The 26,365-nt window shown below is 44.6% G+C and overlaps 1 protein-coding gene across 1 annotated transcript in view; it reads right to left on the reverse strand.

Moving 5' to 3' along the window:
* Positions 1-26,365, reverse strand: part of GPHRA (golgi pH regulator A) — a 71,837-nt gene that overhangs the window by 16,122 nt on the left and 29,350 nt on the right. Inside the window, exons 3-7 of the mRNA XM_085621179.1 lie at positions 15,854-15,957; positions 14,087-14,193; positions 11,773-11,874; positions 10,861-10,981; positions 8,753-8,833 (exon numbers count right to left, since the gene is read on the reverse strand). Of these exons, the coding sequence (XP_085477305.1) occupies positions 8,753-8,833; positions 10,861-10,981; positions 11,773-11,874; positions 14,087-14,193; positions 15,854-15,957 (515 nt within the window). The remainder of the gene's footprint in view (positions 1-8,752; positions 8,834-10,860; positions 10,982-11,772; positions 11,875-14,086; positions 14,194-15,853; positions 15,958-26,365) is intronic.

Below are 26,365 nucleotides of genomic sequence, written 5' to 3' on the forward strand. Positions count from 1 at the left end.
TACAGCTGCTTGCTGTTTTGATTGCACATCTACACAATAGTGTTTGGTAAAGGTATGTGTAGTGGACCAGGTGGCTGCTCTACATATATCATGCAAAGGAATGTTTCCCAGGAAAGCCATGGAGGCCCCTAACTTACGTGTTGAGTGGGCTCGTGGGGGAATCGTTAATGTGCGTTTAGCTTTTTGATAGCAAATTTGAATATACTTAACGATCCATCTGGCTATACCTGCTTTGGAGATGGCGTTACCTTTGTGTTGTGGGGTAAAAAGGCAACGAAAAGTTGTTTTGTTTTCCTAAAGACCTTAGTCCTGTCTATATAGTACATGAGGGCTCTCTTTACATCTAGTGTATGGAGTGCTCTTTCTGCAACAGTTTGTGGGTTTTGAAAGAAAACAGGCAGTTCAATGGTTTGATTCATGTGGAACTGCGATATCACCTTGGGCATGAATTTGGGGTTGGTACGTAGTACGACCCTGTTGGCGTGAACCTGTATGAATGGCTCTTGAACGGTTAGTGCCTGGAGTTCACTAACTCTCCTCAAAGAAGTGATTGCTACTAGGAAAGCTACTTTCCAGGTGAGGAACTGAATCTCGCATGAGTGTAGAGGTTCAAAGGGTGGACCCATCAGGCGTGTGAGGACCAAGTTGAGGTTCCACATTGGAGCTGGTGGGTGGCTTGGAGGAATTACTCGTTTGAGTCCTTCCAAGAATGCTTTGATGGCAGGCACTCTGAATAAAGAGATGTGCTGCCTGGTCTGGAGATAGGCTGATATTGCGGTCAAATGGACACGTATTGAGGTGTACGCCAGATTGCATCGGTATAGGTGTAATAGGTAACAAATTATGTTTTGGATGGATGCGTCTAGCGGGTTAATGTCATTATTATTGCAATAAATGACGAACCTTTTCCATTTGGCTGCATAGCAAGCTCTGGTAGTGGGTCTTCTAGCTTCCTTAATGATGTCCATACAGTCAGGTGGCAGGTTTAGGTAGCCAAACTCTAGGACCTCAGGAGCCAGATTGCCAGGTTCAGCTGTTGCGGATCTGGGTGCTGAATCTCTCCATGGTTCTGCGTCAAATGCGCGGGTTTGATCCGCAGCCTTTGATGCGGCACCACGGAAAGTTCGAGAAAGGTGGTGTACCATGGTTGGCGTGCCCATGTTGAAGCAACTAGGACGAGTGTCAGTGAGTGTTGTCTGAGTTTGCGTGCCACCAGCGGTATTAATGGTGCTGGGGGAAAAGCGTACGCAAATCTGCCGGACCAGTTCATCCATATCGCATTGCCCTGCGGATGTGGGAACCTGGCGGCAAAGCTTTGGCATTTTGCGTTTTCGCTTGTGGCGAATAGGTCTATCTCTGGATGACCCCACTGTTGGAAGTACGGTTGGAGTACTGACGGATGTAGCTCCCACTCGTGCATCTGGTGGCTGTGTCTGCTGAGCAGATCCGCCATCTGGTTGTCCTTGCCGGAGAGGTGTTCCGCCATGAGGAATATGTTCCTCTGAATGGCCCACTTCCACATGCTCTGAGCCAGATGAGACAACTGTGGAGAGTGTGTTCCTCCCTGCTTCTGTATATAGTACATGGCAGTCATGTTGTCCGTCCGGATCAACACGACTTTGTTGCACAAGTGTACTTTGAATGCTTTCATTGCCAGGAAGATTGCCATCAGTTCCAGAAGGTTGATGTGCATCTTTTTTTGCTGTATTGTCCATAGTCCCTGCACTGTGTAATTGAGTACATGAGCTCCCCATCCCTGGAGAGACGCGTCCGCTGTCAGTATTATTTGTGGAACAGGCTCTTGGAACGGTCGGCCCTTGCAAAGGTTTTGTGGATTCCACCAATGTAGAGAGTTGTATGCCCGACCGCTCACCAACACTAGGTCTTTTAGTTGCCCTTGAGCCTGATTCCATTGACGTGCTAAGCACTCCTGAAGCGGGCGCATATGTAGTCTCGCGTGTGGGACTATGAAAATGCAGGAGGCCATCATGCCTATTAGCTGCATGAACACTCGCGCGGGAAGGGAGTGTTGGGGTTTGAACTTGGAAATCAGCATTTGCATGCTGTTGATCCTCACTAAATTTGGCTGAGCTGTGGCTGCCAGAGTGTCTATGGTCGCACCTAGGTACTGTTGTACGTGTGCGGGTTGGAGATGTGATTTCGGGTAATTTAGTGAGAACCCCAGACTGTGAAGGAGGTGAATGGTGCGGGACATGTGGCTGGCACATTGCTGGACTGACTTTGCCTGAACAAGCCAGTCGTCCAGGTAAGGGTAGACGTGTATGTGTTGCCTCCGTAGATGTGCAGCCACAGTAGCTAGGCACTTTGTGAAAACTCTGGGTGCTGTTGTCACGCCGAAGGGAAGGACTTTGAATTGGTAGTGCTGCCCCTGAACAGTGAACCTGAGATATTTCCTGTGTGAGGGGTGAATGGGTATGTGGAAATACGCATCTTTGAGGTCCAGTGTGGCCAGGAAGTCTCCCTGTTTGAGCAGCGGGAGGACTTGCTGTAGGGTGAGCATGTGGAAATGCTCGGAGAGAATGTAGCGGTTGAGGGGTCTCAGGTCTAGTATAGGTCTGAGTGACCCATCCTTTTTTGGGATTAAGAAGTACAGGGAGTACACCCCCGTACCTTGCTCGCGGACGGGTACGACCTCGATTGCGCCTTTTTCCAGCATACTTAGCACTTCCTGCTGTAATAGCGCTAAGTGCTCTGAGGACATAGGACGGTGTTTTGGTGGTATGGTGGGAGGAGTGGAGGTTAATTCTAGGCAGTAACCGTGTTTGATAATATCTTTGACCCACCTGTCCGTGGTGATGGAGTTCAACGTGGACAGGAACCTTTGTAGCCTTCCCCCGACAGATGTTGTGTGGTCGGGAGGAAGGGAGAGGGCGTCACTGTTTGTTCTTGGGGGAGGACCTGGTATTGCCGTATCCGCGTCCTCTACCCTTTGTACTGGAGCCACGATATCCACCCCGGGTGTTTTTATCGTAAGTACTTTGTGTGTTGCCCTTATTGAAGGTTTGCTGTGACCCCTGTCCTCTACCTGCTCCTCTATTTCCGGGGCGACGAAAGGAGCCACTCCGAAAGGACTGTGTTTGGAGAGCCCCCATGGACTTTGCAGTGTCTGTGTCCTTTTTAATTTTTTCTAGGGTGGTGTCAACCTCTGGTCCGAACAAGTAGTCGGGGTTGACCGGCTGATTGAGGATGTTATTTTGAACCTCAGGTTTGAATCCAGAGATTCGTAGCCAGGCGTGTCGTCGCAACAGGACGCTGGTATTTATTGCTCTAGCAGCTGTATCTGCGGCATCCAGTGCACACTTAATGGATGCGTTTGTGAGGAGTTGTCCCTCCCTGATGAGGATCTCTGCACCCTCTTTGTATTGGTCAGGGAGATGTTGGAGTAGAGTTTCTAATGTGTCATAGTGGGCGCGATCGTAGCGAGCTAGGAGCGCCTGGGTATTGGCAATACGCCATATATTAGCTGCCTGTGCTGCAACCCGTTTGCCGGAGGTCTCTAGCACCTTGGACTCCTTGTCCGGGGGAGGAGCTTCGCCAGTAGTCTGTGAGTGTGCCCTTTTGCAAGCATTGGCGACTACAATGGAATCTAGAGGCAACTGTCCTCTAATGTACGTAGGGTCCACAGGCGCCGACCTATATTTTTTGTCGATCCTGGGGTTTATTACTCTTGCCCTAGTGGGTTCTTTGAAAATGTCCTTCGCTGGTTTAAGGACACCTTTCAGCATGGGTAGAGTTTTGATATTCCTTTCTGAGGATGCGAAAGTATCCATTAGAAAGTCGTCCTCGATTGTGTCAGAGTGGAGTTGCACACCATGATTGGCTGCAGCACGTTCAATGAGGGCATTGAATGCGGCAGTGTCCTCTGTGGGAGACGTTTTTGCGCCATATAGCTGCGTGTCCTGTGTAGCCATAGGCACACCCGGGTCTACAGGATCATCCCAAGCCTGGTCAGGGTCCTGTTGGCCTTCAGGGTCCATCTCTCTGGGGTAGGGGACATCGTCACCCATGTAGTCCTCGAAAGCATCGGTTTCGGAGGGTGTCGGAGAAGGGCTGTGGATCTAGGTAAGAGGTACGGAGACGTTCGTAAAGAACTGGTTCTGAGTCCGCTGGCAGCTTTTTCTTTAACAGGATCCGGTAGGAGTCCAAAGGCTGCTCGGAAGAAATTCTCCGCTTCTGGAGCATAAGTCTGCCGGTGTCGGCATCGATGATGTGGGACGGTGACGTCTCTGTAGGAGAACGTTCAGCAGGTGTGATCGTAGTTTGGGTCACACGTGTCCTGATTTCAAATAATTTGGGTGCCGTGGATGGTGGCAGTCCAAAAGTGATTTTGGGCATTGCTGGAGAAGCTTTTTGAGCTTTCTTCGGCTCGGAGCCCGACGTGTCCTGGAGGGTTGCCTTTTCTTTGATGCGTTGCAAGGACGCTGCAACCTGTCGAACCTGGAACGCCGACGGTTCTTTGGCGCCGAGCGGTTCTGCAGAGGCAGGCGTGGACTTCTTCGGGGCCACGGGGGCCACGGGGTCATCGAGTCGAGGAGAGGCAGTAGCTGTCGAGGACGTCGATGATTGGGCCTTCAGTGCTGCTTTCGGAGCGATGTGCGACGCAGCGGCCATTTTGACCTTTGTGGCCGGAGCCGAGTGTTTCGGTGCCGGGGGCCGAGACGGCTTGGCGGTACAGATGGCCTTTTTCCGTGTGTCGGCGCCGACGTCGGCTGCTGCGAGTTCGGCACCGAAGTCCCGTTTGGTGCGGTCGGTGCCGACGGGTTTGGCTGGCGTCGAAGGTGTAGAGGGCTTCGATCCGACCAGTGTCACTTTCAGTTTCGGTTTCTGTGGAACGGATACGACTTTCGGTTTCGTTCTCGAGGAAGGGAAACCAGTCATTTTGGGCACCAATGGCTGTCACTGAATGTCCGAGGCCGGGCCAGATGGCGGGGCCGAAGAACTGCGGGATAGATCTTGGGTAAGGCCCGAAGGCGATCCCTCGACCGGAGCCAATGACTGACGCACTGGGGCATCCTCCGTCTGTACGGGTAGGCCTTGCTCGTCACCGGAGCTACTTTCTTCGGCCCCCAAGGCCTCATCGTAGTCTCCTACCTCAGTGTCGGCTTCTTCTCTGTGAAAGAGTTGTTCTTCGACGTCCTCCGATCCGGAATCGTGTTCGGAAGCAGGGCTGGAGGGTAGGTTCTCCACGCCTTCCACATCTTCGTCCTCGACGCTGAAGATGTTGGTCGGGGCCGGTGCCGCTTGCTGCGCTTCAAGTCTCGCCGCTCGTCGATTCCGGAGAGTCTTCTTGGATCGGAATCGGGCACAGGCCATACATGTGGATTCGTCGTGATCCGGTGAAAGGCATTTGTTGCACACCGGGTGGACGTCGACATGGGGATATTTCGCATTTCAAACAGGACACCGCTTGAATGGTGTCCTCGATTCCATCGTCGATGTCGGGTCGATGGTCGGATACGATGCGAAAAAATTGTTGCTGAAGTTAGTAAACTAACAAGTAACTGTCGATACCGATCGGGAACAGTACCGACGTGAACTAAAGGCCTTTTGGCCTGAAAAAAGTTTTTCCTAACTTGAGTCAAGATAAGCACATCCGAACCCAATGGCGGAAAAAAACAATCTGAGGATGGAGAGGATGCCCATGCGCACTGTGGTCCAGGGGAGGAGTCACCTATCTCAGGATACTTCGAAGACTCTTCCAGGACAACAACGTGCAAACATCCGGACCCAACACTAGGCGGCGATCTATGCACAGATATGAATTCAGCAGCCCACATGCCTCGAACATGAACTTATAATTGTTCGGAGTAGTACTTACAAAAACAACATAATCATCAACTCTGTAGGCTGGAATTTGCTTTCGATAGTTATGAAACAAGAGAATGGCATGACCAAGCTATGCAGCCCGAACGTTCAATACAATATCAGTTTTTTTACCCAATGTGCTATGCTTGAAGGTTCAGTGTCTAGTTTTTGTTTACAGACCGTTTGGTTCTTCCTGCCGGTTACATTGTCTTTCATTAACAAACATGTGTAAATGATATGTATATTTTCTCAATATCCTTTGCATTCATACTAACAGTAGAATTATATGCATCTGTTTGTAATAATTGCAATCACATTAAACATACCCCATTATTCACTATTCTGAGACATAAGGCCTCCAAAAAAGTGGTAAAAAATAGAAATACATACACAATTCATTTTAGGGGTCACCTTGGTTGAAAAAGATTAGACAGACTAGCACAGGGTGTGGTAGATGAACCTTGAATCTTCATCAACAGATGCCCTTCCTCTTCATAGACTTGCCTGTTTTCCTTTGGTGCTTTCTAAGATGAGAAACCGTGTTTCCCTTTCAGTGTCACTGGGAGGTCAAGCTTAATAGAGGTGTGCTCCATCACAAAGTCGAATTTGGCCATTTACTTGTGTGGAGCTCACTGGAGGTGCTTCACATGAACACTCTCTGGATGCCACCTAATCCTCCCATTCACGCTTTCTTTCCTGGTTTGGTGCTCCTTTACCACATTCTTCCCATTGTCATCTTCATGCCCATCACAGATGTTGACAGGGTCACTTCTCAGGGTGTTCTACAGTACTGAAGTTTGAGAAGCCTCTACAGGGCATGCTATGGGATGACACTGGTTATATTGGACACAAGACTCATTGATTGATCTGTTGTTGATGAAGGACACATCTTTGTGTTTGAGGAGGGCCTTTGTGGCAATCGGTGAGGGAGTCACTTTAGACGACAGTGAGTTTGGAATTGAAGAGTAGGTTGTCCATGGGGTTCTCCATCATGGAGGTGGCATGAATGACTGAGAAAAGCCTTACATGACTGAGGACAGTGGCTGTGGGGATGACATAATTGACAGCAAAGTCAACAGCTACTTTGGGAACAAAGGTGGTTTTTGAACCTCTATTGGAAGCTGAGGACTCATGCAGCTTTCCACTTGGAAAGAGGGCATTGTGTGCTTAAAAGAGGCCCAGGTCACTCCCGAGACCTTCACAGTCATCCACACTTTTAAATGTTTGTTGTTCTCTTATTTGCGAAAAAGGGCAGTACACTCCTGACTGGCTCTTCATCCGAAGAAGGAGCTTTAGTCAAAGGCCAACTTTCCCTAGGACTTTTTGGGGTGAGTGACCAAAAAGTGAGAAATAGTGAATGACACAAATTAATATGTGTAGGAGAGTGCAGGCAGTGACAAGAGTAGACTCACTGATGATGACTCAGTGAACAACTACTTTGGGAACATAGCAAAAGCCTCACTTGTATTGGAAACTGATGACTCCTAGATCTCATCTTCTAGAGTCGGGTACTTCAGATAAAAACAGGAGATGCGCTCAGCAATGTTTTGTTCAGGCCACGTTTCACGTGGCTTGGATATATATTTCTTACTTTTAGGAGGGGTTTCATTGATATTTCAAAATGTAAAAGGGTTCCTTAGTCAAAAGTCCGAACAGTAGTCTCCAGATAGGGCTGCAGAGTTGCAGCCAGGAATAGACATTAACCTTAGATAGAACAAATTAAACACGGCCCGTATCTACAGACAGCACATGAAGTTCATCTCTTCCCGCTTGGCTGCTCTTCTCGACATCCATTAATGGCAATTCTCCATTCCAATGAGGCAGCCAAATTACAAAAAAAGGCCAAGTTATAAAAAATGCTAGAAAACGTTGAAATTGAGACTGATTTAAAGAGTCTTTGATTGGAAAATGTGAAAGAGCTTACAAAATGAATAGCAAAGAGCAAATACACTATTCGAAAAAAGTTTAAACAGAAGTAAATTCTTATTTAATGGTAGAAAGTTTAAAATACCCAGAATCACGTTGTTTACACACTAAAGGCAGTCTGCACGTAAAGTTGTTTTGAACATTATTCTAACATCCCTGGTTTAATCCTACAAAGAAAACAACCAGCCCATGATATGCCACCATTACACAGCTTCTTACCTCTCATGGCTCGATTACTACAGCTCTTTCTTCTCAGCTGTTCAAACCCTTGACCTTTTAACATTTAAAAATGCCCGATATGCAGCAGCTATATTATTTCTTCGAGAATGTCATGGCTTGTCACCAACCTCAGAATCTAATTTCAGGGGCTTTGTTGCACCAACAAAGCCCTATACCCTGCAGTGAAAATAGCAGCATTCTTTATGGACAAACAACCCGCTCTCCATCTAGTACCAGCTTACCTGGTCCCTTACTACCAATCTGGTGAATATTCATGAAGAAAAGGTAGGCCAGCCAACCGTTGAAGAACACGTACAATACATTAACTCCAGATCTCCATTCTACTACTAATTTGCTCAATCTCTCAAATATACTTAAACTCTGCATTATTCCTTGAACCCTCAATCCTCTCCTCCCACTGATATGCAACGGGATGTTATTGCATCCTGTCCCTGACTGCCCCAGTAAAGGGCAGCATTGACTTCCGCTCCACAACGAGATCCTTGCAGCTCTTTTACCTTACACCAGTGGTCCTGAGCATGAAATATTCTAACAAATGCAACCAATCTTGCAAAGTGCATTGATACCACCTGAGGTACAGAGCCTCACAGAAACAATGAAATAAATGTCATCAGACTGTCAGTGGCACAAATATTCAAGGATCTGCAGGAAGGGGTGCAAAATAACTCCGTAAGAAATCACAAATGGGCATCCATGTATAGTTTACACGTGTAAGAAAGATACTGTATTGTAATTAATGTTCTTTTTAGTTTGCGCTCACCTCTTCTTCTTGCTGATTATCATATCCAAAGTCTGTAAAAGTCTTCGTTCCAGGGCTGCGATATCTGTATCCGTCACATTCCTGGAATACAAGCCAGCATCGTCAAACCGGGCTCACGCTTTAGAGTACAGCTCTAGGGTCAACAAGACAAGGCACCAGTCCAACGTTGTCCAAAACACCCAACGTAGGATGGGCTTGCCTGCCTTTACTACGCGTCTATGACTGCGACATTGTTCATTCTGTACAGTACAGATATGGAAGGCTGCACCACAGTTTCCCCTCGTCATCGAGAGGTATTGGGAGAAGGGTATAAAGAGACCAGAGGTTTGGGAGGGGCTAGACAGGACGATGGATTGTTGAAGCGAGAATCCGCACGGCCATTATCCAACTGCAGGTCTAAAAGCTATTTAAGGTATGCAGGGATAAGTACCTGGTTTGGCATCATTTAGTTAGAGAAAACACTAATCCCTCAGCCACTACAATAACCATGAAGCTCACACACACACATACATACATACACACACACATACACACATGCCTTAGGTAGGATTTAGACGGACTCATTCCAGATGCTAGAGACGTGTATTGTAAAATGCTTTGGGTTTTCCCAGTCGTCATTTAATTCTACATTATGAATGTTCGGATTGCTTTAATAATATCCTTCATTCTGATATGCAAGGTTTATGTGCCGATTGTACACAATAAATATCTTTATATTATAAATCACCAACAGCTGTCTATTCTCACTGTTTTCAGGGGCCTGGGTGAGGGTCTAAGCATCTACATATGACCGCTGCAGATAACAGCTTCTCTGGCAAAATTGTCTGACCCATAAGACTCTGGATCCAGATGAGCCTAACTCGGCACAGAGAGGAGTGAGAGAGACATCTGTCCATTTTCCTTTTCTCCGAAATAGGCGTAGTAAGCAAAATCCTCTTGGGGTGAAGGATAGCTTTAAGGGTGTGCCCCTTGTACTGGCATGCTGCACTGCATTGCGTGGTAAAATATGTTGCTGAATAATAAAAGTCTATATTCGCCTTCTCATCTCCACCTCCCCCCACTAAAATGAAACCAAAAGACATAACATTCACAATCTAGTCCATTAAAAATACAGATATTCCCTAAAAGTCTAATATCTTAATTTATGTTATGTTTCATACAGGTCGCTTCCTGCATCCATTTTCGACATCACATCTCAATTTCTACCCGCCATCCACACAGACTCAAGTCTTTTAAGTAACTTCCATTCTGTGCCTCATGTTAGCAGATGTAGAAGACCCAAACAGCAGAAACAGAAACTAAACTCACCCTGAGTGCTGAGCAATGACCAAGTAAAAAGCACTGGTTATACCAGCTAACGAAAAGCACATTTATGTCCTTAACATAATATAATATACTGATGGCGGGAGTTAATATTTATCATCCTAGGTCATGTTTCACCATTATACATAGCACACCAAGGTGTACTACATTTTAAACACCCCACCCCCTCCCCCCACGTGGATTATACATTTGCTTAGTCAATGCGTGATATTTCTTTTAACATTGGTTATATAACTGTGCAGAATTGCTTTAAGAGGCTGTCTTGTTTTAGCAATCAGGATAAACGGGGGCGCTCAGGAGTGTGACGCGGAAGTCTAAGAGGTGTTGTGTGGACTAGAGAGATTTACATATTCCATTAAGTATCCGGCATTTCCCGCCATGCTTTACAACAGGTCTTCCAGTTTTCAAATGTGTAGTTTATAAAGTTTGATGCTCCTAAGGGTTAAAGATTGTTTTACAAGACAATCTTCTTAGGATTGTATGGCAAGGGTCTTCACTATAATTGAACAATCATATTCAAGGCGGAGGGGGGTGGGGGTGGGGAGTCCTTAACCCGGTCAATGAAAATACCTTGGAGCACACACTTGCTTATCACTGCTGGTGCAAGAAAGACCCTCCTCGCCACACATACACACAGCTTCTGGCTCAGATCTCCTCAGCAGATTGTGACTGACACAGCTCTCTGATGTACACAGTGCAACACCCTGTCTCACAATCTCAAACTGAACTGAAACAAGCCCTCTCCAGACAGCCTATGCAACGATGCATTCTGGGAACCTGCGCACCTCAGGAAGTAGGACATGTAGGTGTAGGGACAGTTGACCGCACCGAAGCCGGACAGCAGCGCCATCAGGGTCACTCCGATCACACCCACCCGGCTGATCAGCTGCTCGATGGAGAGAATCCCTGGAAGAGACAGACAGCATGAGTAGCGTCCAGAATTAACATGGCGCACAGTTAATTTAGCCAAACCATGACACAATATTTTATTAACATACATTGCCCAACTGCACTGGTTCTCATATTTTCAAACATTTCGAACACACGAAGGTGACAGACTGGACCAGCCCTGCCAGGTGTAGCAGATATTTGCACATGTAATGCAGGAGGGGTAAGACATTTCCCCAGCATCCAATAATGCTGTAGTACATGAGATGGCAAGAGATAACACATGACATACATGAAACAACATCTTAAACTGATTACACGAGCAAATAACATATATATTTGAGGTATTTCCTCAAGTGAGGTTCCCTTCTAGTTTTGAGTGATCGTTATGGGTATAGTAATGTAGGTACTAAAAAGAACCGTTGATGGACAGAATGTAGAACAATGTCATACATTCACCCCAGTACAGAGATCTGGGCCTGAATCCATCGTTTTTTGGCTCCCCCTGCCATTCCAGGCTGAACCCAGCCATATGCAAATCAGTCTTGACCCTGCGCCCAATGAGCACAGTCCAGCCTGGACTGGAAACAAGCATCCTAGGACCGGTTTCGGGGTTTCATTCCTCATCAGCCAGGATAGCTTGACTCCAGTGGCATGGAGAGTACATGACCCATGTGAAGTGAAGATAACCAACCCGATGACCAGTAACTAACGTCATTGCTAACAAAAACTGCTGAATAGTAAAACTGAAACTACAGAAGTGACACACAACAATATCTAAGAAAAAAACGATCAAAGGAATAACTCACCGTGCTTCGGACTGAGAATAGGAAAGGGATCCCCCAGTTTCCAAAAGAAATACATGAAGGTGAACCAAATGACACAAGAGAAGATCAGTCTCTGGCGGTGAACTGGGGAAGCAGAAACAGGCAGAGAAATGCTTTAATTGAACATATTTGAGTGGTCACAGACAATGGAGCAAGCAGGGCTTCAACACTAGTTCATTCAAGCATGACAGGGTACTGCACATCGGGCTGGTTCATTCTATGCAGGGGTGGTTGTGCCCACAATTAAAATAGTACCTCAGGTCATGTTCAGGCCTACATTTGATGACTTGGTCTAGAGTAACATAACACGTGAATGTGTTAAGTGCGTGGACACACCTCGGGGTATCTTGACACTAAAAGCCAGGTGTTAACTGTTACTGAACTCAATAGTACTAATCGTGTCGATCTCAGAAGGATGAAAGCCTAAATGGCGCTGCTGAGATTTGAACCTGCAGGTATGTAGTCAAACACAAGTGTCTGAAGTAGATGCATTAGTCCACTTTGCCACCTGACCTGGCTTTTATGTTATTGCATTGCTGTAAAATGTGTTTTTCATATTTGCAATTAGGGCAAAGTATCAAAAAGACTACACACCAGTCTATGGGTACTGATTGTGGCACCTACTGGTTGGAAGTCAATGCGATCCTCTTCTTTATTGCACCTGGTCCAACACAAGTAGGGCATGGCCCAGGTGCATCTAGATCCTCTGCATTAGTGTTCCACGATTCAAGGCGCTGAACACAATTACCCACTTAATCTCCTTTCATATACAATATTCCTAAAATGACAGGTCTAGAACACACTTCTGTCATGAATCCTTTTCTACCCTTATGAAATACGAGACCAACCCTTTCTAGTTCCATGTAAACTGCCTGTGTTACAACCATAGGCATCTCCTGCTAGGGGAAATGTAATTGATTGTTGTGCCTGCACTCGAAAGCAGACTTTTTTAATAATGTTTTGTATCTAAACGTGATCTTGAAAATCTAATTTTTCACCAGTACATGTGTGTATCACTTCTCATCAGCTGCTGGCAGGATGTTTACAAGTGCAGTGGAACACCTGTGTGACCAGGACCCACGAGATTTCACAACAATAAGATAATCAGTAGGAGTTCACTGTTTCTGCCTTGAAAAGCCCCAGGCCATCACGCCACTAAAGCACAAAACACGGTGGCAGTAAGACACGCGCCCTTAGCCTTTATGTACAAGAACTGAATTATGTCAGGAATATTGAATAAATAATTAAACATACAAGAATTCGTTCATAAAGGTGTCTACTTTCTGCCCTCAGAGCACTCTACATTAATTACACCTCTATGAATGATAAAGGGCATTCGCATTCCATATATGTTTTTACTTCAGGCTGTAGCTGACCTGATTCAAGCAGCCTCATGTACACATGCAACAACTTTCATTCTGCACAGTCCCAATGCACTTCGATCTATGTAACTTCTTTTTGCCTCATAATAGCTTACACAGTCCTCACAGAACAACCTTGGTGTAGCCCTACTATGCGTCATAGTGCCCAATACATTCCAAACCCACCCTACCGAACACTGTACACCATACTACTTTGGTAAGTCTAGTTTGGCCTGTCTACACCCTGTCCAGTCCAATCTTAAGCCGTTCTTAAGTTGGAAAATTGATTCCTATGTCTTCCAATACAAACAGGGTCTTATGGACTGAAGTTAGCGTACCATAGAATACCCCTATAAGGCCTGATTGGCTCATTGAGATGTATTCTCTGTACCCAGTGCCACACTACCCTGTGCACAACTAGTCCACTCACTCTACTTAATATACCCACTCTGTCGTAGGTCCTTCCCTAACCTCAGTAAGCCTAGTCCACTAATTGTGCAACCCGAGGTCCAGCCCTGTACAGAACAAATACACACAGCATGATTCGTTGTTACGGACATCCACCTGAGAGGACAGAGCATCCATTCTGTGTGGCATACTGGTGCTGAGGTGACAAAAGGACTACACAATGAACAGTCTTTTGGTTACTGAACTTGCTGGTTATTGTCGTGCATTGTGCAGGCTCAGTTGGGATTGAAAAGCCATTTCCTAGTTCCCATTGACATTTACCCAAACTCTGAAAAGCAATGAATTTATCCTGTTTGGTACAAGTTCATTGCCGAGTGATTTTACACATACAGGACAATAAAAAATATAAAAGATGTACAATTATAAAGCACACAACACTGCTATTGACATTGTGTTTGCCGCAGCCATAAAGTAGACCCTGGGACATCAAAATATGATAACTTTACCGCCATCTTGGAAATACTCACAGAGCCGGATATTGCTGACCACGAAATAGCCAATGTAAAATGGCACCACAAACACCAGGACAAGCAGAATCACACACAGATTCAACTTCCAGTGGAAATATCGTGAGCTGAAAGAAAGAAGACATTTTCAGATTGATCACAGTGCTAAAGACTCTGGGTCCAACTCTAGTCTAAAAACATAAATGAGCCAAAATGTGGTGATGCCAATAGAGAAGGCCCTTCCCTGCATTTCCAAGAGAGAGCAGATGGATGCACAAGAAATCGTGCTAACTTACATCACCATATACTCCACAGAATAGGTGAATCTCTATGAATTCAATTAGAACATGTGTAATTCTGGGGCATTCACCTGATAAGAGGCAGGTCAGGCAACCTAGACAGGCCTCACAGAAGTAAAGAATTAAAAATGTAATTAGTGTCACGACCCATTTCAGAAGACAACTGGGCAAGAAGGAACAACCAGAGGGAGGGAGAGGAGTTGAGGCCTTTACCTTCTGATGTTAAGAGGCCTGACTTACTATTGGCCCTGGGCTACTGGGACAAGTACCCCTTCTTTTGGGAGTGGGGGGGGGGGGGGGGGAAGGGGTTCGATGGGGAGGAGGTCCATATCCAGACACCAAATGTGATTTAGGGTCTAAGACTTTGAAGGTTATGCTGGGGGTCTGCTTCCTTTTCAAGTGCCCACTCTTTTGTCTTGTCCTTCCTCTAGAAAGAAGTCTGTCCCCGGAGAAGCAACTCCCAATCTGATAGTCTCACAACACGAGCCATGGGAGGGACTGGAGGTTCACACCTGTATGTCAGCCACAGTTATATGTGCATCAAAAAGATTGCCTCAGCCCTACTCTTTAGGATCTCTTGTCAGCCCCATCTCCTTCCTGAAACGTGTCAAGGACTCTTTCTCCCTGAATAAAAAAGCGCAACCTTGGAAGTGTACTAAAGAGCCCAGAACTCCTTCCTCCGGAGTGTGTCTCACCCTGCTCTCTGGGATTCAGCAATCCACAAATCTGTTGGGGGAGGGGATGAGAATCCTCTACCTCCTCATGTTCCTCCAGTCAGCTTTGGGCCTCACAAAATGGAACCCATGTTCTTCCTTGTATGCACTATTCACAGAAACACAAACACACAGCACACATGTGCGCTGCACAGCGGTACATACTAACTTGATGTGGGCCAACAGTGAGTTACGCACACAGCAGCTGAACTTTACATGAGTGAGCCTGTAGGACTCACTCCAGTGACACAGGTAAAAGGCCAGTTTACTTCTATTGATCACTACACAGTACACTGCCACCATCGTCCATGAGATACTTAACTCCCAGTAAATGCAGCATCCTTTCATCACTCTGACTGCAGAGTTTTTTTCATCTCTCTCAGTTCAACAAGCGGCAATTGAAGTACCAGGCCCATGTCACTGTACACGCTTGTAATCTGTGCTCGCTCATCACAATACAAATCAGCACCAAGGATCCAGAGATTGTTGCTGCTGGGGAAATCAGGGCAGGGACACACATCCGTCACCAGGTGAGGGACTTTTCCGTCTAAACCGTTGACTTAATAAAATTATCAACTTGTTGCTTTTATTTGAACAAATGTTATGACAGATGGCTAACAAGGTATCCTTTGCTTAATCTCATGAAAATGTTCTATCACAGAAATACGAGAGAAGGGTCGCAGGCACACTTATTTTAACCATTGTACCCAACTATTTTTAGATTTCATACATTCTCAAAACAATAAATAGAACATCCTTCAGAGGAAATCAATTACCTTGTGTTCAGGAGTCCAAGAATCTCAAAGATGATAAGCTCAAACATGGTGCATGAGAAGGCAAAAGTCACGGAGAAAACCACTTGCACAACATACTGGCGCACCTGAAACAAGGGTAAAACAGAGGAAAGTAATTCAGATGAAAACTATTCCATAAGAGTGAAAACAACAGGGGACCTGAAATAAACAAATTGTCTGTATGTTTTCAACAGTCTTCAGGATTCTAAGTGACAGAAGCTATCCAGTGTTATGAACTGCCCAGGACAGGAAATTCCAAGCTTTTTCTTGAAGGTCAGATCTTAAAAAACCGGCTGAGCATTGATCTATGTGAACAGAATATTGAACTTTAATGTTTTAATTTTAGATGTTACTTTAAGGAAAGTCTGTGCACACCTGTAGTTAAGTCACAGAAAGTGCAAAAGTAATTAACTGGCTTTCAAATTTATGCCATGTGCCAATTCCAGTTATGATGCCCATTTTCTTGTCAGTTTTTGTCTTCACTGTAAGTCCATGGCAATATTGTAAAATTAAAAATAAGAACAACAAGAGAGCGAGGAAAAGCAAGACTTGTCCTCTTCCCCAGAGCAATATGGTCAAACAAAATGGACAAGTTTCATGACTTAAAGCAAACTTTTTTCGCTGTCATTGTGGGAAAACAAATTAGAAAGGAGAGAGAGCACAACTGCTGTGTAGGAAACCCCTCACCCACCTACCTAGTAGGTGGCATGCTTCATCATCGGGGCCCAACTGGATTGTCTAGCACAATCCAGTTGTGCTACAACGCCTGAGATACAGCGGAGCAGGGTTATGAGTAGTGAGTGAAGTGCTATGTGCAGTGATATAAGAGTTAAAAAAGTCTCAGGGAAATGCCCTTTTGAAAAAAACTTTAATTTTAAGGGTCCCAGGACTAATGTAAAAAGAGAGAAGGGGATAGCATTAGGAATGTTATTTTTCCTGGTATCCCTGGAAACTAAGGTCAACTAGTTTCAGCCTTCGTTATATTTCTAGAGGCTTTCGTCAGGACCAATTGAAATAGAAGAAAAATAAATTTAGGTGAATGGCCGTAAAAATTACATGTAGGCCAAGTGTAATTATCAGCACACACCCTAAAGTGTGCTGTGAGTGTAGTGATGATATACTCACAGTAACTTCGTTCGAGGTTACCTGTAAATCAAGAGTTAATTTAGAGCTGGGGAGCAGTTGTAAGTCATGCATATAGACTAAATGCATGCTCCTTTCGATAAGAAGGCTAGTGATATAGGACTAGACTACTAAGGTGAGGGTGTACGAACACTATAGAGGCTTGCGTGGCTACAATGTGCCCCACGAGATCCGTAGGTGAGTGATTATTGTAGTATCGGGGCACATGGTGCGCATAATCGTTATTCATTTTTGCGTGTCTATAGTGCGATCATACCCATGTTGTGTATGTGGAGTTGTGACTGTGCAAGTATAGAGGACACTGATAGCTGATGTGCTATAATAGTCATGTGCACGTGCAGTTTTAAAATGAGCTGATTAAAAGGTGGTAAATATCAGCAAAATTGTGTCCGCTTTGAGTGCCATACAGCAGACAGTCCTTCGTGCTTAAAATTGACAGACAAACAAAGTGACAGACAACACAGAACATAGAAATACAGTCTCACATGAGTAGAGAGGTTGTGAATCCTCTGGAGTTAGAACGCCGTGTGAATCTCCGCTTGCCTTAAGTGGAGAATGAAGGGCAAGGAGAGTGTAAGAGCGCCCTTAATTAAAGGCAAAAAGGTTAAAACAGCAAGGTATTCAGGGTCTAGACCGGTCCATGGTGGACCGCTAAGTTACTCACAGTTTGAAGGGAGAACAGGTCCGAAGTACCTAGGACGGCGCTCGGTTCCGCTTGTTCAGCGCCGATGCACGCGATGGGCGTGGTTATGAAGGGTGAAATCAGGAAGTAGCGTACTGACGCTGGGGAGACTAGAGCGTCTGCAAATTGCATGGAAATAGAAGATAAACTCGGTGTCCCGTTTTTACGAAGCACCAAGTGCGAGAACTAGACATTTTAAATTGTAAAAATGTCTAAAGTATGCACAGAACGAGCTATGGAAAATAACCAACTATGATAAACAAAATTCTAAAATAAAATTCTAAACGGCTCAATATGCCATAGTAATAGGCATACAATGTGCCTGGAAATGGATGACAAATTCGGTGTCCCGTGTACGGGGCGCCGAGTGAGTGGAAATGACATTGAAATGTCTAAGGGGACCTAAAGTATACAGAGCTCCATGGGAAATAAATAGGAGTGCTAAACGGCCAACTATGCCTAGGTGAAGGACTACCATAAGGGGTAGATGTGAATAGTATGCTAGTGCTTGACAGGGGGTTACTGGCTGCCACTTGAAGCTAAATAGTAATGTTAGAAGTGGCGGTGATGGCGATCAGTCACAAGTAAGGAGGGCTGTGCATAACACAGTTTTAATGAAGACTAGAGAGCGATCAATGTCGATATATGCTGTTCCAGGGGACATTATCGTTAAGTCCTGAGATGTGGGTTGAAAGTCTGTAGACCCAGCGTTGTTCTTTTTCGAAGAGACGTTCTTGAATATCAGTTGGGCTAGGGTCTAGTTGTTCAATGACTACCCATGACATGTCATTGGTGGTGTGTCCCTTGGCCAGGTAGTGATCAGTGAGTTTGGTAGTGCTGCGTTTGCAGCGGATATTACTGCGATGCTCGCAGATTCTGATTTTGACCTTTCTGGTGGTCATACCAACATAGCGCAAGTTACATGGGCATGTGATGAGGTAGATGACGTTAGTTGAATTACAGTTGGTATGTTTATTGATTGTCCAGATTTTGTCATGTTCAAGGTTGAGTGTTTTAGTGGTTGCAGTGAGATGACAAATACTGCAGTTGCCACATGGATAGTGGCCTGTAACTTCTGGGAGTCCCCATGCATTCAGAACTGTGCTGGGCATGTTCAGTGTTTTTTTTGGCCTGGTAGGTACTAGGCTGTCTCTGAGATTATGCGACCTCTTGTATGAAAATAGAGGTTTTTCCCATTGTAGTTTACCTGAAGTGACAATTTTCCAGTTGTTTTGAATCAATTTAGCAACTTGGTTAGAGATGGTATTGAAGGTGGTTACACACGTGAGTGGTAAGGTCGTAGATTGATTCAGCTTGGGTTCCAAGAGACCTTCACGGTTTTGGTTGCGGGCTCTTTTTTGTGCTTTGTGGATAACTTTATTTGGGTATCCACGGTTTTGAAGCTTTTTAGTTAGTTCTTCTGATTGGTATTTAAAATCTTTTAGATCACTGCAGTTACGGCGCAATCTGAGATATTGGCCGAACGGTAGGTTGTCCCTTAGAGGCCTAGGGTGGAAACTCTGGAAATGTAGAAGAGAGTTTTTTGCTGTTGGTTTGAAGTGGGTTTTAGTCATCAGTACACCATCTTTTGCTTCAATTTCCAGGTCTAGGAAGGTGATTTTGGTTTTGCTTGTAGTGTGTGTGAATCGTAGGTTTTGGTCTAGTGTGTTAATCCAATTCAAGAAGTCGTTGAGTCTTTGGTTATTACTTGTCCAGATTAAGAGTACATCGTCGATGTATCTCTTATAGAAAGTGATGTCTGGATGGTAAATTGATTGAGGGTTGAGGATATGTAGTTCTTCAAAGTTTGACACGTAGAGCCCCGCTACACTAGGAGCGAAGGTGCTCCCCATGGAAGTTCCGTACTGTTGTAGGAATATGGTACCTTCATATTCGAAAAAGTTATCTTTGAGGGCTATTTCCGCACATTCCATTATGAATGATTTTGGGGTGTAGTACTCCCAGATTGTTTTGTCAAGTGAGGTGCGGAGCACCTCTAGGGTGTCATCTTGAGGTAGGCTCGTATAGAGGCTCTCAACATCCAGACTTACTAGGATGGAAGTAGTAGGGTTAAATTCCAAGTTGTTAATTTGGCTCAATAAGTCTTTAGTGTCTTTTAGGTATGCAGGAGTCGACTGTACTAGAGGCTGTAGATAGAAATCAACGAAGCGAGACAGGGGTTCAAGTAATGAGCCTATTCCAGAAACAATAGGTCTGCCCGGTGGTGGTGTTTTGTTTTTATGTATTTTAGGGATGGTATAGAAGTATGGAATGGTTTTACCACCTGAGGTAAGGAATAATGCCTCTTGTTTGCTAATGTAGCCATTAGATTCCGCTTCATGAACCATGATGTCAATTTTGGTCTTAATTCTGATAGTTGGATCTTCATTCAGTATTTTGTAGTTCTTTTGATCATCTAGGAGGCGTGTGCATTCTAGATGGTAGGCATCCCGATTTTGGATAACTATCCCCCCTCCTTTATCAGCTGGTTTGATGATAATGTCTCTGTTGTTTTTGAGACTCCGGATGGCATTAAACTGTTGAGTTGTAGTATTGTTAAATACTTTGTTCCCCTGAGTGTTTTCTATGCCTTTGTATATCGCTTGTTCGAATGCGATGAGTTCGGCTGGTGTGGTATGAGGAGGAGGAATAAAAGTTGATTTCAATTTAAGGGTGGTGTCTCCTTTTGCTTCTTGTTGTGATTCCTGATTAGGTGAGTTTTCAAAAAAAGCCTTAAGTTTAAGTTTGCGAAAAAATTCTGATAATTCACAGTGTAATTTGAATTTATCAAGTTTCGCTGTGGGTGAAAAACCAAGGCCTCTATTGAGGACCTCTTCCTCCGCTGTAGTGAGAGAATGACTTGAAAGATTGGTTATTAAGTTCTGCTTGTGTTCGGCTGGGGTTCCTTCGTTCTGCTGCGTGTGTTGGCACTCGGGTTCTGATTGTCTTCCCAATGTAATTGGTTTCCTCGTTGGCGTCTTCCGCGTCCCCTCTGGCCTGATCCTAAAAAAGGAAACCGTTGGTTGGGGTTGCCAAATTGGGGTTGGGGTTGTTGGAATTGTGGGTTCCAGCCGTAGAACATTGGTTGAGTCATGGGAGGGAAGGGAGCCGGGTAATTAGGTACCATTCCTGGGTGCATGTTAGGCCATGGTTGTTGCCAGTGTGTGTTTCTTCCTCTGCCTCTTGCCCGTTGTCTATTTGTGTAGTAGTTTTTCTCTGATCCTGAGCTCTCATTGGTGCCACCACTATGTATTGAGGAGCCTTCGTCCGAGGACATAGAGTGGTTGGATCTTGTGGGGGTTTTGTAGTCTGCGTCAGAATAAGGGTATGTTTTGACGTATGAAAATTTTTTTAAATCTTTTTGAAATTGTTGGATCTTGGATTGTGTTAGCTCTTCTTTGTAATCTGCTATCTCTTTATTGACCTCGTCTAGTCTTTTCTTGTACGATGTCAACGTGGTTTTGAAGTGTTGTTCAGTTGCCTGGATATCTATAAGGATCGCATCTGAAAGTCTTTTTGCTGTTTGAATGATCAGAATTATCCAATCTCTTGTGCAGTGCCATGCAATTTGTGCCCAGTCTCTGCGACTAGGTAGGTGGGTGAGGGGTTTCCTACACAGCAGTTGTGCTCTCTCTCCTTTCTAATTTGTTTTCCCACAATGACAGCGAAAAAAGTTTGCTTTAAGTCATGAAACTTGTCCATTTTGTTTGACCATATTGCTCTGGGGAAGAGGACAAGTCTTGCTTTTCCTCGCTCTCTTGTTGTTCTTATTTGTCATTACAGCGCACAGCTGTGAGAGCCAAAACCTTTTATCATTTTTTGCTCCCTTCCTTTTGATAAGTACAAACTACAGCTTCAGACACACTATGGCTGAAAATGCAGGACTCACGTTCACTGATGAAGATGTCAATAACATCTTAGCAGCCACTCCTCTATTAGCAGACTTTAATGTGGCACAAACAATCTCTCAGAGTGCGGATTGGGAAAATCTCTCTGAGAAAAAAAGAACACGTATCAGAACTATTCTACACGGGGTTATACTGACGGAATATCTGCGCTCCAATACAGCCCCTAAAGGCCTAATAGTAACCAACGCGCCACGCATCTTCCTAGACGATGCAGCATTTCGCAGAGACTGGGCACAAATTGCATGGCACTGCACAAGAGATTGGATAATTCTGATCATTCAAACAGCAAAAAGACTTTCAGATGCGATCCTTATAGATATCCAGGCAACTGAACAACACTTCAAAACCACGTTGACATCGTACAAGAAAAGACTAGACGAGGTCAATAAAGAGATAGCAGATTACAAAGAAGAGCTAACACAATCCAAGATCCAACAATTTCAAAAAGATTTAAAAAAAATTTCATACGTCAAAACATACCCTTATTCTGACGCAGACTACAAAACCCCCACAAGATCCAACCACTCTATGTCCTCGGACGAAGGCTCCTCAATACATAGTGGTGGCACCAATGAGAGCTCAGGATCAGAGAAAAACTACTACACAAATAGACAACGGGCAAGAGGCAGAGGAAGAAACACACACTGGCAACAACCATGGCCTAACATGCACCCAGGAATGGTACCTAATTACCCGGCTCCCTTCCCTCCCATGACTCAACCAATGTTCTACGGCTGGAACCCACAATTCCAACAACCCCAACCCCAATTTGGCAACCCCAACCAACGGTTTCCTTTTTTAGGATCAGGCCAGAGGGGACGCGGAAGACGCCAACGAGGAAACCAAGTACATTGGGAAGACAATCAGAACCCGAGTGCCAACACACGCAGCAGAATGAAGGAACCCCAGCCGAACACAAGCAGAACTTAATAACCAATCTTTCAAGTCATTCTCTCACTACAGCGGAGGAAGAGGTCCTCAATAGAGGCCTTGGTTTTTCACCCACAGCGAAACTTGATAAATTCAAATTACACTGTGAATTATCAGAATTTTTTCGCAAACTTAAACTTAAGGCTTTTTTTGAAAACTCACCTAATCAGGAATCACAACAAGAAGCAAAAGGAGACACCACCCTTAAATTGAAATCAACTTTTATTCCTCCTCCTCATACCACACCAGCCGAACTCATCGCATTCGAACAAGCGATATACAAAGGCATAGAAAACACTCAGGGGAACAAAGTATTTAACAATACTACAACTCAACAGTTTAATGCCATCCGGAGTCTCAAAAACAACAGAGACATTATCATCAAACCAGCTGATAAAGGAGGGGGGATAGTTATCCAAAATCGGGATGCCTACCATCTAGAATGCACACGCCTCCTAGATGATCAAAAGAACTACAAAATACTGAATGAAGATCCAACTATCAGAATTAAGACCAAAATTGACATCATGGTTCATGAAGCGGAATCTAATGGCTACATTAGCAAACAAGAGGCATTATTCCTTACCTCAGGTGGTAAAACCATTCCATACTTCTATACCATCCCTAAAATACATAAAAACAAAACACCACCACCGGGCAGACCTATTGTTTCTGGAATAGGCTCATTACTTGAACCCCTGTCTCGCTTCGTTGATTTCTATCTACAGCCTCTAGTACAGTCGACTCCTGCATACCTAAAAGACACTAAAGACTTATTGAGCCAAATTAACAACTTGGAATTTAACCCTACTACTTCCATCCTAGTAAGTCTGGATGTTGAGAGCCTCTATACGAGCCTACCTCAAGATGACACCCTAGAGGTGCTCCGCACCTCACTTGACAAAACAATCTGGGAGTACTACACCCCAAAATCATTCATAATGGAATGTGCGGAAATAGCCCTCAAAGATAACTTTTTCGAATATGAAGGTACCATATTCCTACAACAGTACGGAACTCCCATGGGGAGCACCTTCGCTCCTAGTGTAGCGGGGCTCTACGTGTCAAACTTTGAAGAACTACATATCCTCAACCCTCAATCAATTTACCATCCAGACATCACTTTCTATAAGAGATACATCGACGATGTACTCTTAATCTGGACAAGTAATAACCAAAGACTCAACGACTTCTTGAATTGGATTAACACACTAGACCAAAACCTACGATTCACACACACTACAAGCAAAACCAAAATCACCTTCCTAGACCTGGAAATTGAAGCAAAAGATGGTGTACTGATGACTAAAACCCACTTCAAACCAACAGCAAAAAACTCTCTTCTACATTTCCAGAGTTTCCACCCTAGGCCTCTAAGGGACAACCTACCGTTCGGCCAATATCTCAGATTGCGCCGTAACTGCAGTGATCTAAAAGATTTTAAATACCAATCAGAAGAACTAACTAAAAAGCTTCAAAACCGTGGATACCCAAATAAAGTTATCCACAAAGCACAAAAAAGAGCCCGCAACCAAAACCGTGAAGGTCTCTTGGAACCCAAGCTGAATCAATCTACGACCTTACCACTCACGTGTGTAACCACCTTCAATACCATCTCTAACCAAGTTGCTAAATTGATTCAAAACAACTGGAAAATTGTCACTTCAGGTAAACTACAATGGGAAAAACCTCTATTTTCATACAAGAGGTCGCATAATCTCAGAGACAGCCTAGTACCTACCAGGCCAAAAAAAACACTGAACATGCCCAGCACAGTTCTGAATGCATGGGGACTCCCAGAAGTTACAGGCCACTATCCATGTGGCAACTGCAGTATTTGTCATCTCACTGCAACCACTAAAACACTCAACCTTGAACATGACAAAATCTGGACAATCAATAAACATACCAACTGTAATTCAACTAACGTCATCTACCTCATCACATGCCCATGTAACTTGCGCTATGTTGGTATGACCACCAGAAAGGTCAAAATCAGAATCTGCGAGCATCGCAGTAATATCCGCTGCAAACGCAGCACTACCAAACTCACTGATCACTACCTGGCCAAGGGACACACCACCAATGACATGTCATGGGTAGTCATTGAACAACTAGACCCTAGCCCAACTGATATTCAAGAACGTCTCTTCGAAAAAGAACAACGCTGGGTCTACAGACTTTCAACCCACATCTCAGGACTTAACGATAATGTCCCCTGGAACAGCATATATCGACATTGATCGCTCTCTAGTCTTCATTAAAACTGTGTTATGCACAGCCCTCCTTACTTGTGACTGATCGCCATCACCGCCACTTCTAACATTACTATTTAGCTTCAAGTGGCAGCCAGTAACCCCCTGTCAAGCACTAGCATACTATTCACATCTACCCCTTATGGTAGTCCTTCACCTAGGCATAGTTGGCCGTTTAGCACTCCTATTTATTTCCCATGGAGCTCTGTATACTTTAGGTCCCCTTAGACATTTCAATGTCATTTCCACTCACTCGGCGCCCCGTACACGGGACACCGAATTTGTCATCCATTTCCAGGCACATTGTATGCCTATTACTATGGCATATTGAGCCGTTTAGAATTTTATTTTAGAATTTTGTTTATCATAGTTGGTTATTTTCCATAGCTCGTTCTGTGCATACTTTAGACATTTTTACAATTTAAAATGTCTAGTTCTCGCACTTGGTGCTTCGTAAAAACGGGACACCGAGTTTATCTTCTATTTCCATGCAATTTGCAGACGCTCTAGTCTCCCCAGCGTCAGTACGCTACTTCCTGATTTCACCCTTCATAACCACGCCCATCGCGTGCATCGGCGCTGAACAAGCGGAACCGAGCGCCGTCCTAGGTACTTCGGACCTGTTCTCCCTTCAAACTGTGAGTAACTTAGCGGTCCACCATGGACCGGTCTAGACCCTGAATACCTTGCTGTTTTAACCTTTTTGCCTTTAATTAAGGGCGCTCTTACACTCTCCTTGCCCTTCATTCTCCACTTAAGGCAAGCGGAGATTCACACGGCGTTCTAACTCCAGAGGATTCACAACCTCTCTACTCATGTGAGACTGTATTTCTATGTTCTGTGTTGTCTGTCACTTTGTTTGTCTGTCAATTTTAAGCACGAAGGACTGTCTGCTGTATGGCACTCAAAGCGGACACAATTTTGCTGATATTTACCACCTTTTAATCAGCTCATTTTAAAACTGCACGTGCACATGACTATTATAGCACATCAGCTATCAGTGTCCTCTATACTTGCACAGTCACAACTCCACATACACAACATGGGTATGATCGCACTATAGACACGCAAAAATGAATAACGATTATGCGCACCATGTGCCCCGATACTACAATAATCACTCACCTACGGATCTCGTGGGGCACATTGTAGCCACGCAAGCCTCTATAGTGTTCGTACACCCTCACCTTAGTAGTCTAGTCCTATATCACTAGCCTTCTTATCGAAAGGAGCATGCATTTAGTCTATATGCATGACTTACAACTGCTCCCCAGCTCTAAATTAACTCTTGATTTACAGGTAACCTCGAACGAAGTTACTGTGAGTATATCATCACTACACTCACAGCACACTTTAGGGTGTGTGCTGATAATTACACTTGGCCTACATGTAATTTTTACGGCCATTCACCTAAATTTATTTTTCTTCTATTTCAATTGGTCCTGACGAAAGCCTCTAGAAATATAACGAAGGCTGAAACTAGTTGACCTTAGTTTCCAGGGATACCAGGAAAAATAACATTCCTAATGCTATCCCCTTCTCTCTTTTTACATTAGTCCTGGGACCCTTAAAATTA

This window comes from Triturus cristatus, chromosome 8 (assembly GCF_964204655.1).
Source record: "Triturus cristatus chromosome 8, aTriCri1.1, whole genome shotgun sequence".
Lineage (NCBI taxonomy): Eukaryota > Metazoa > Chordata > Amphibia > Caudata > Salamandridae > Triturus > Triturus cristatus.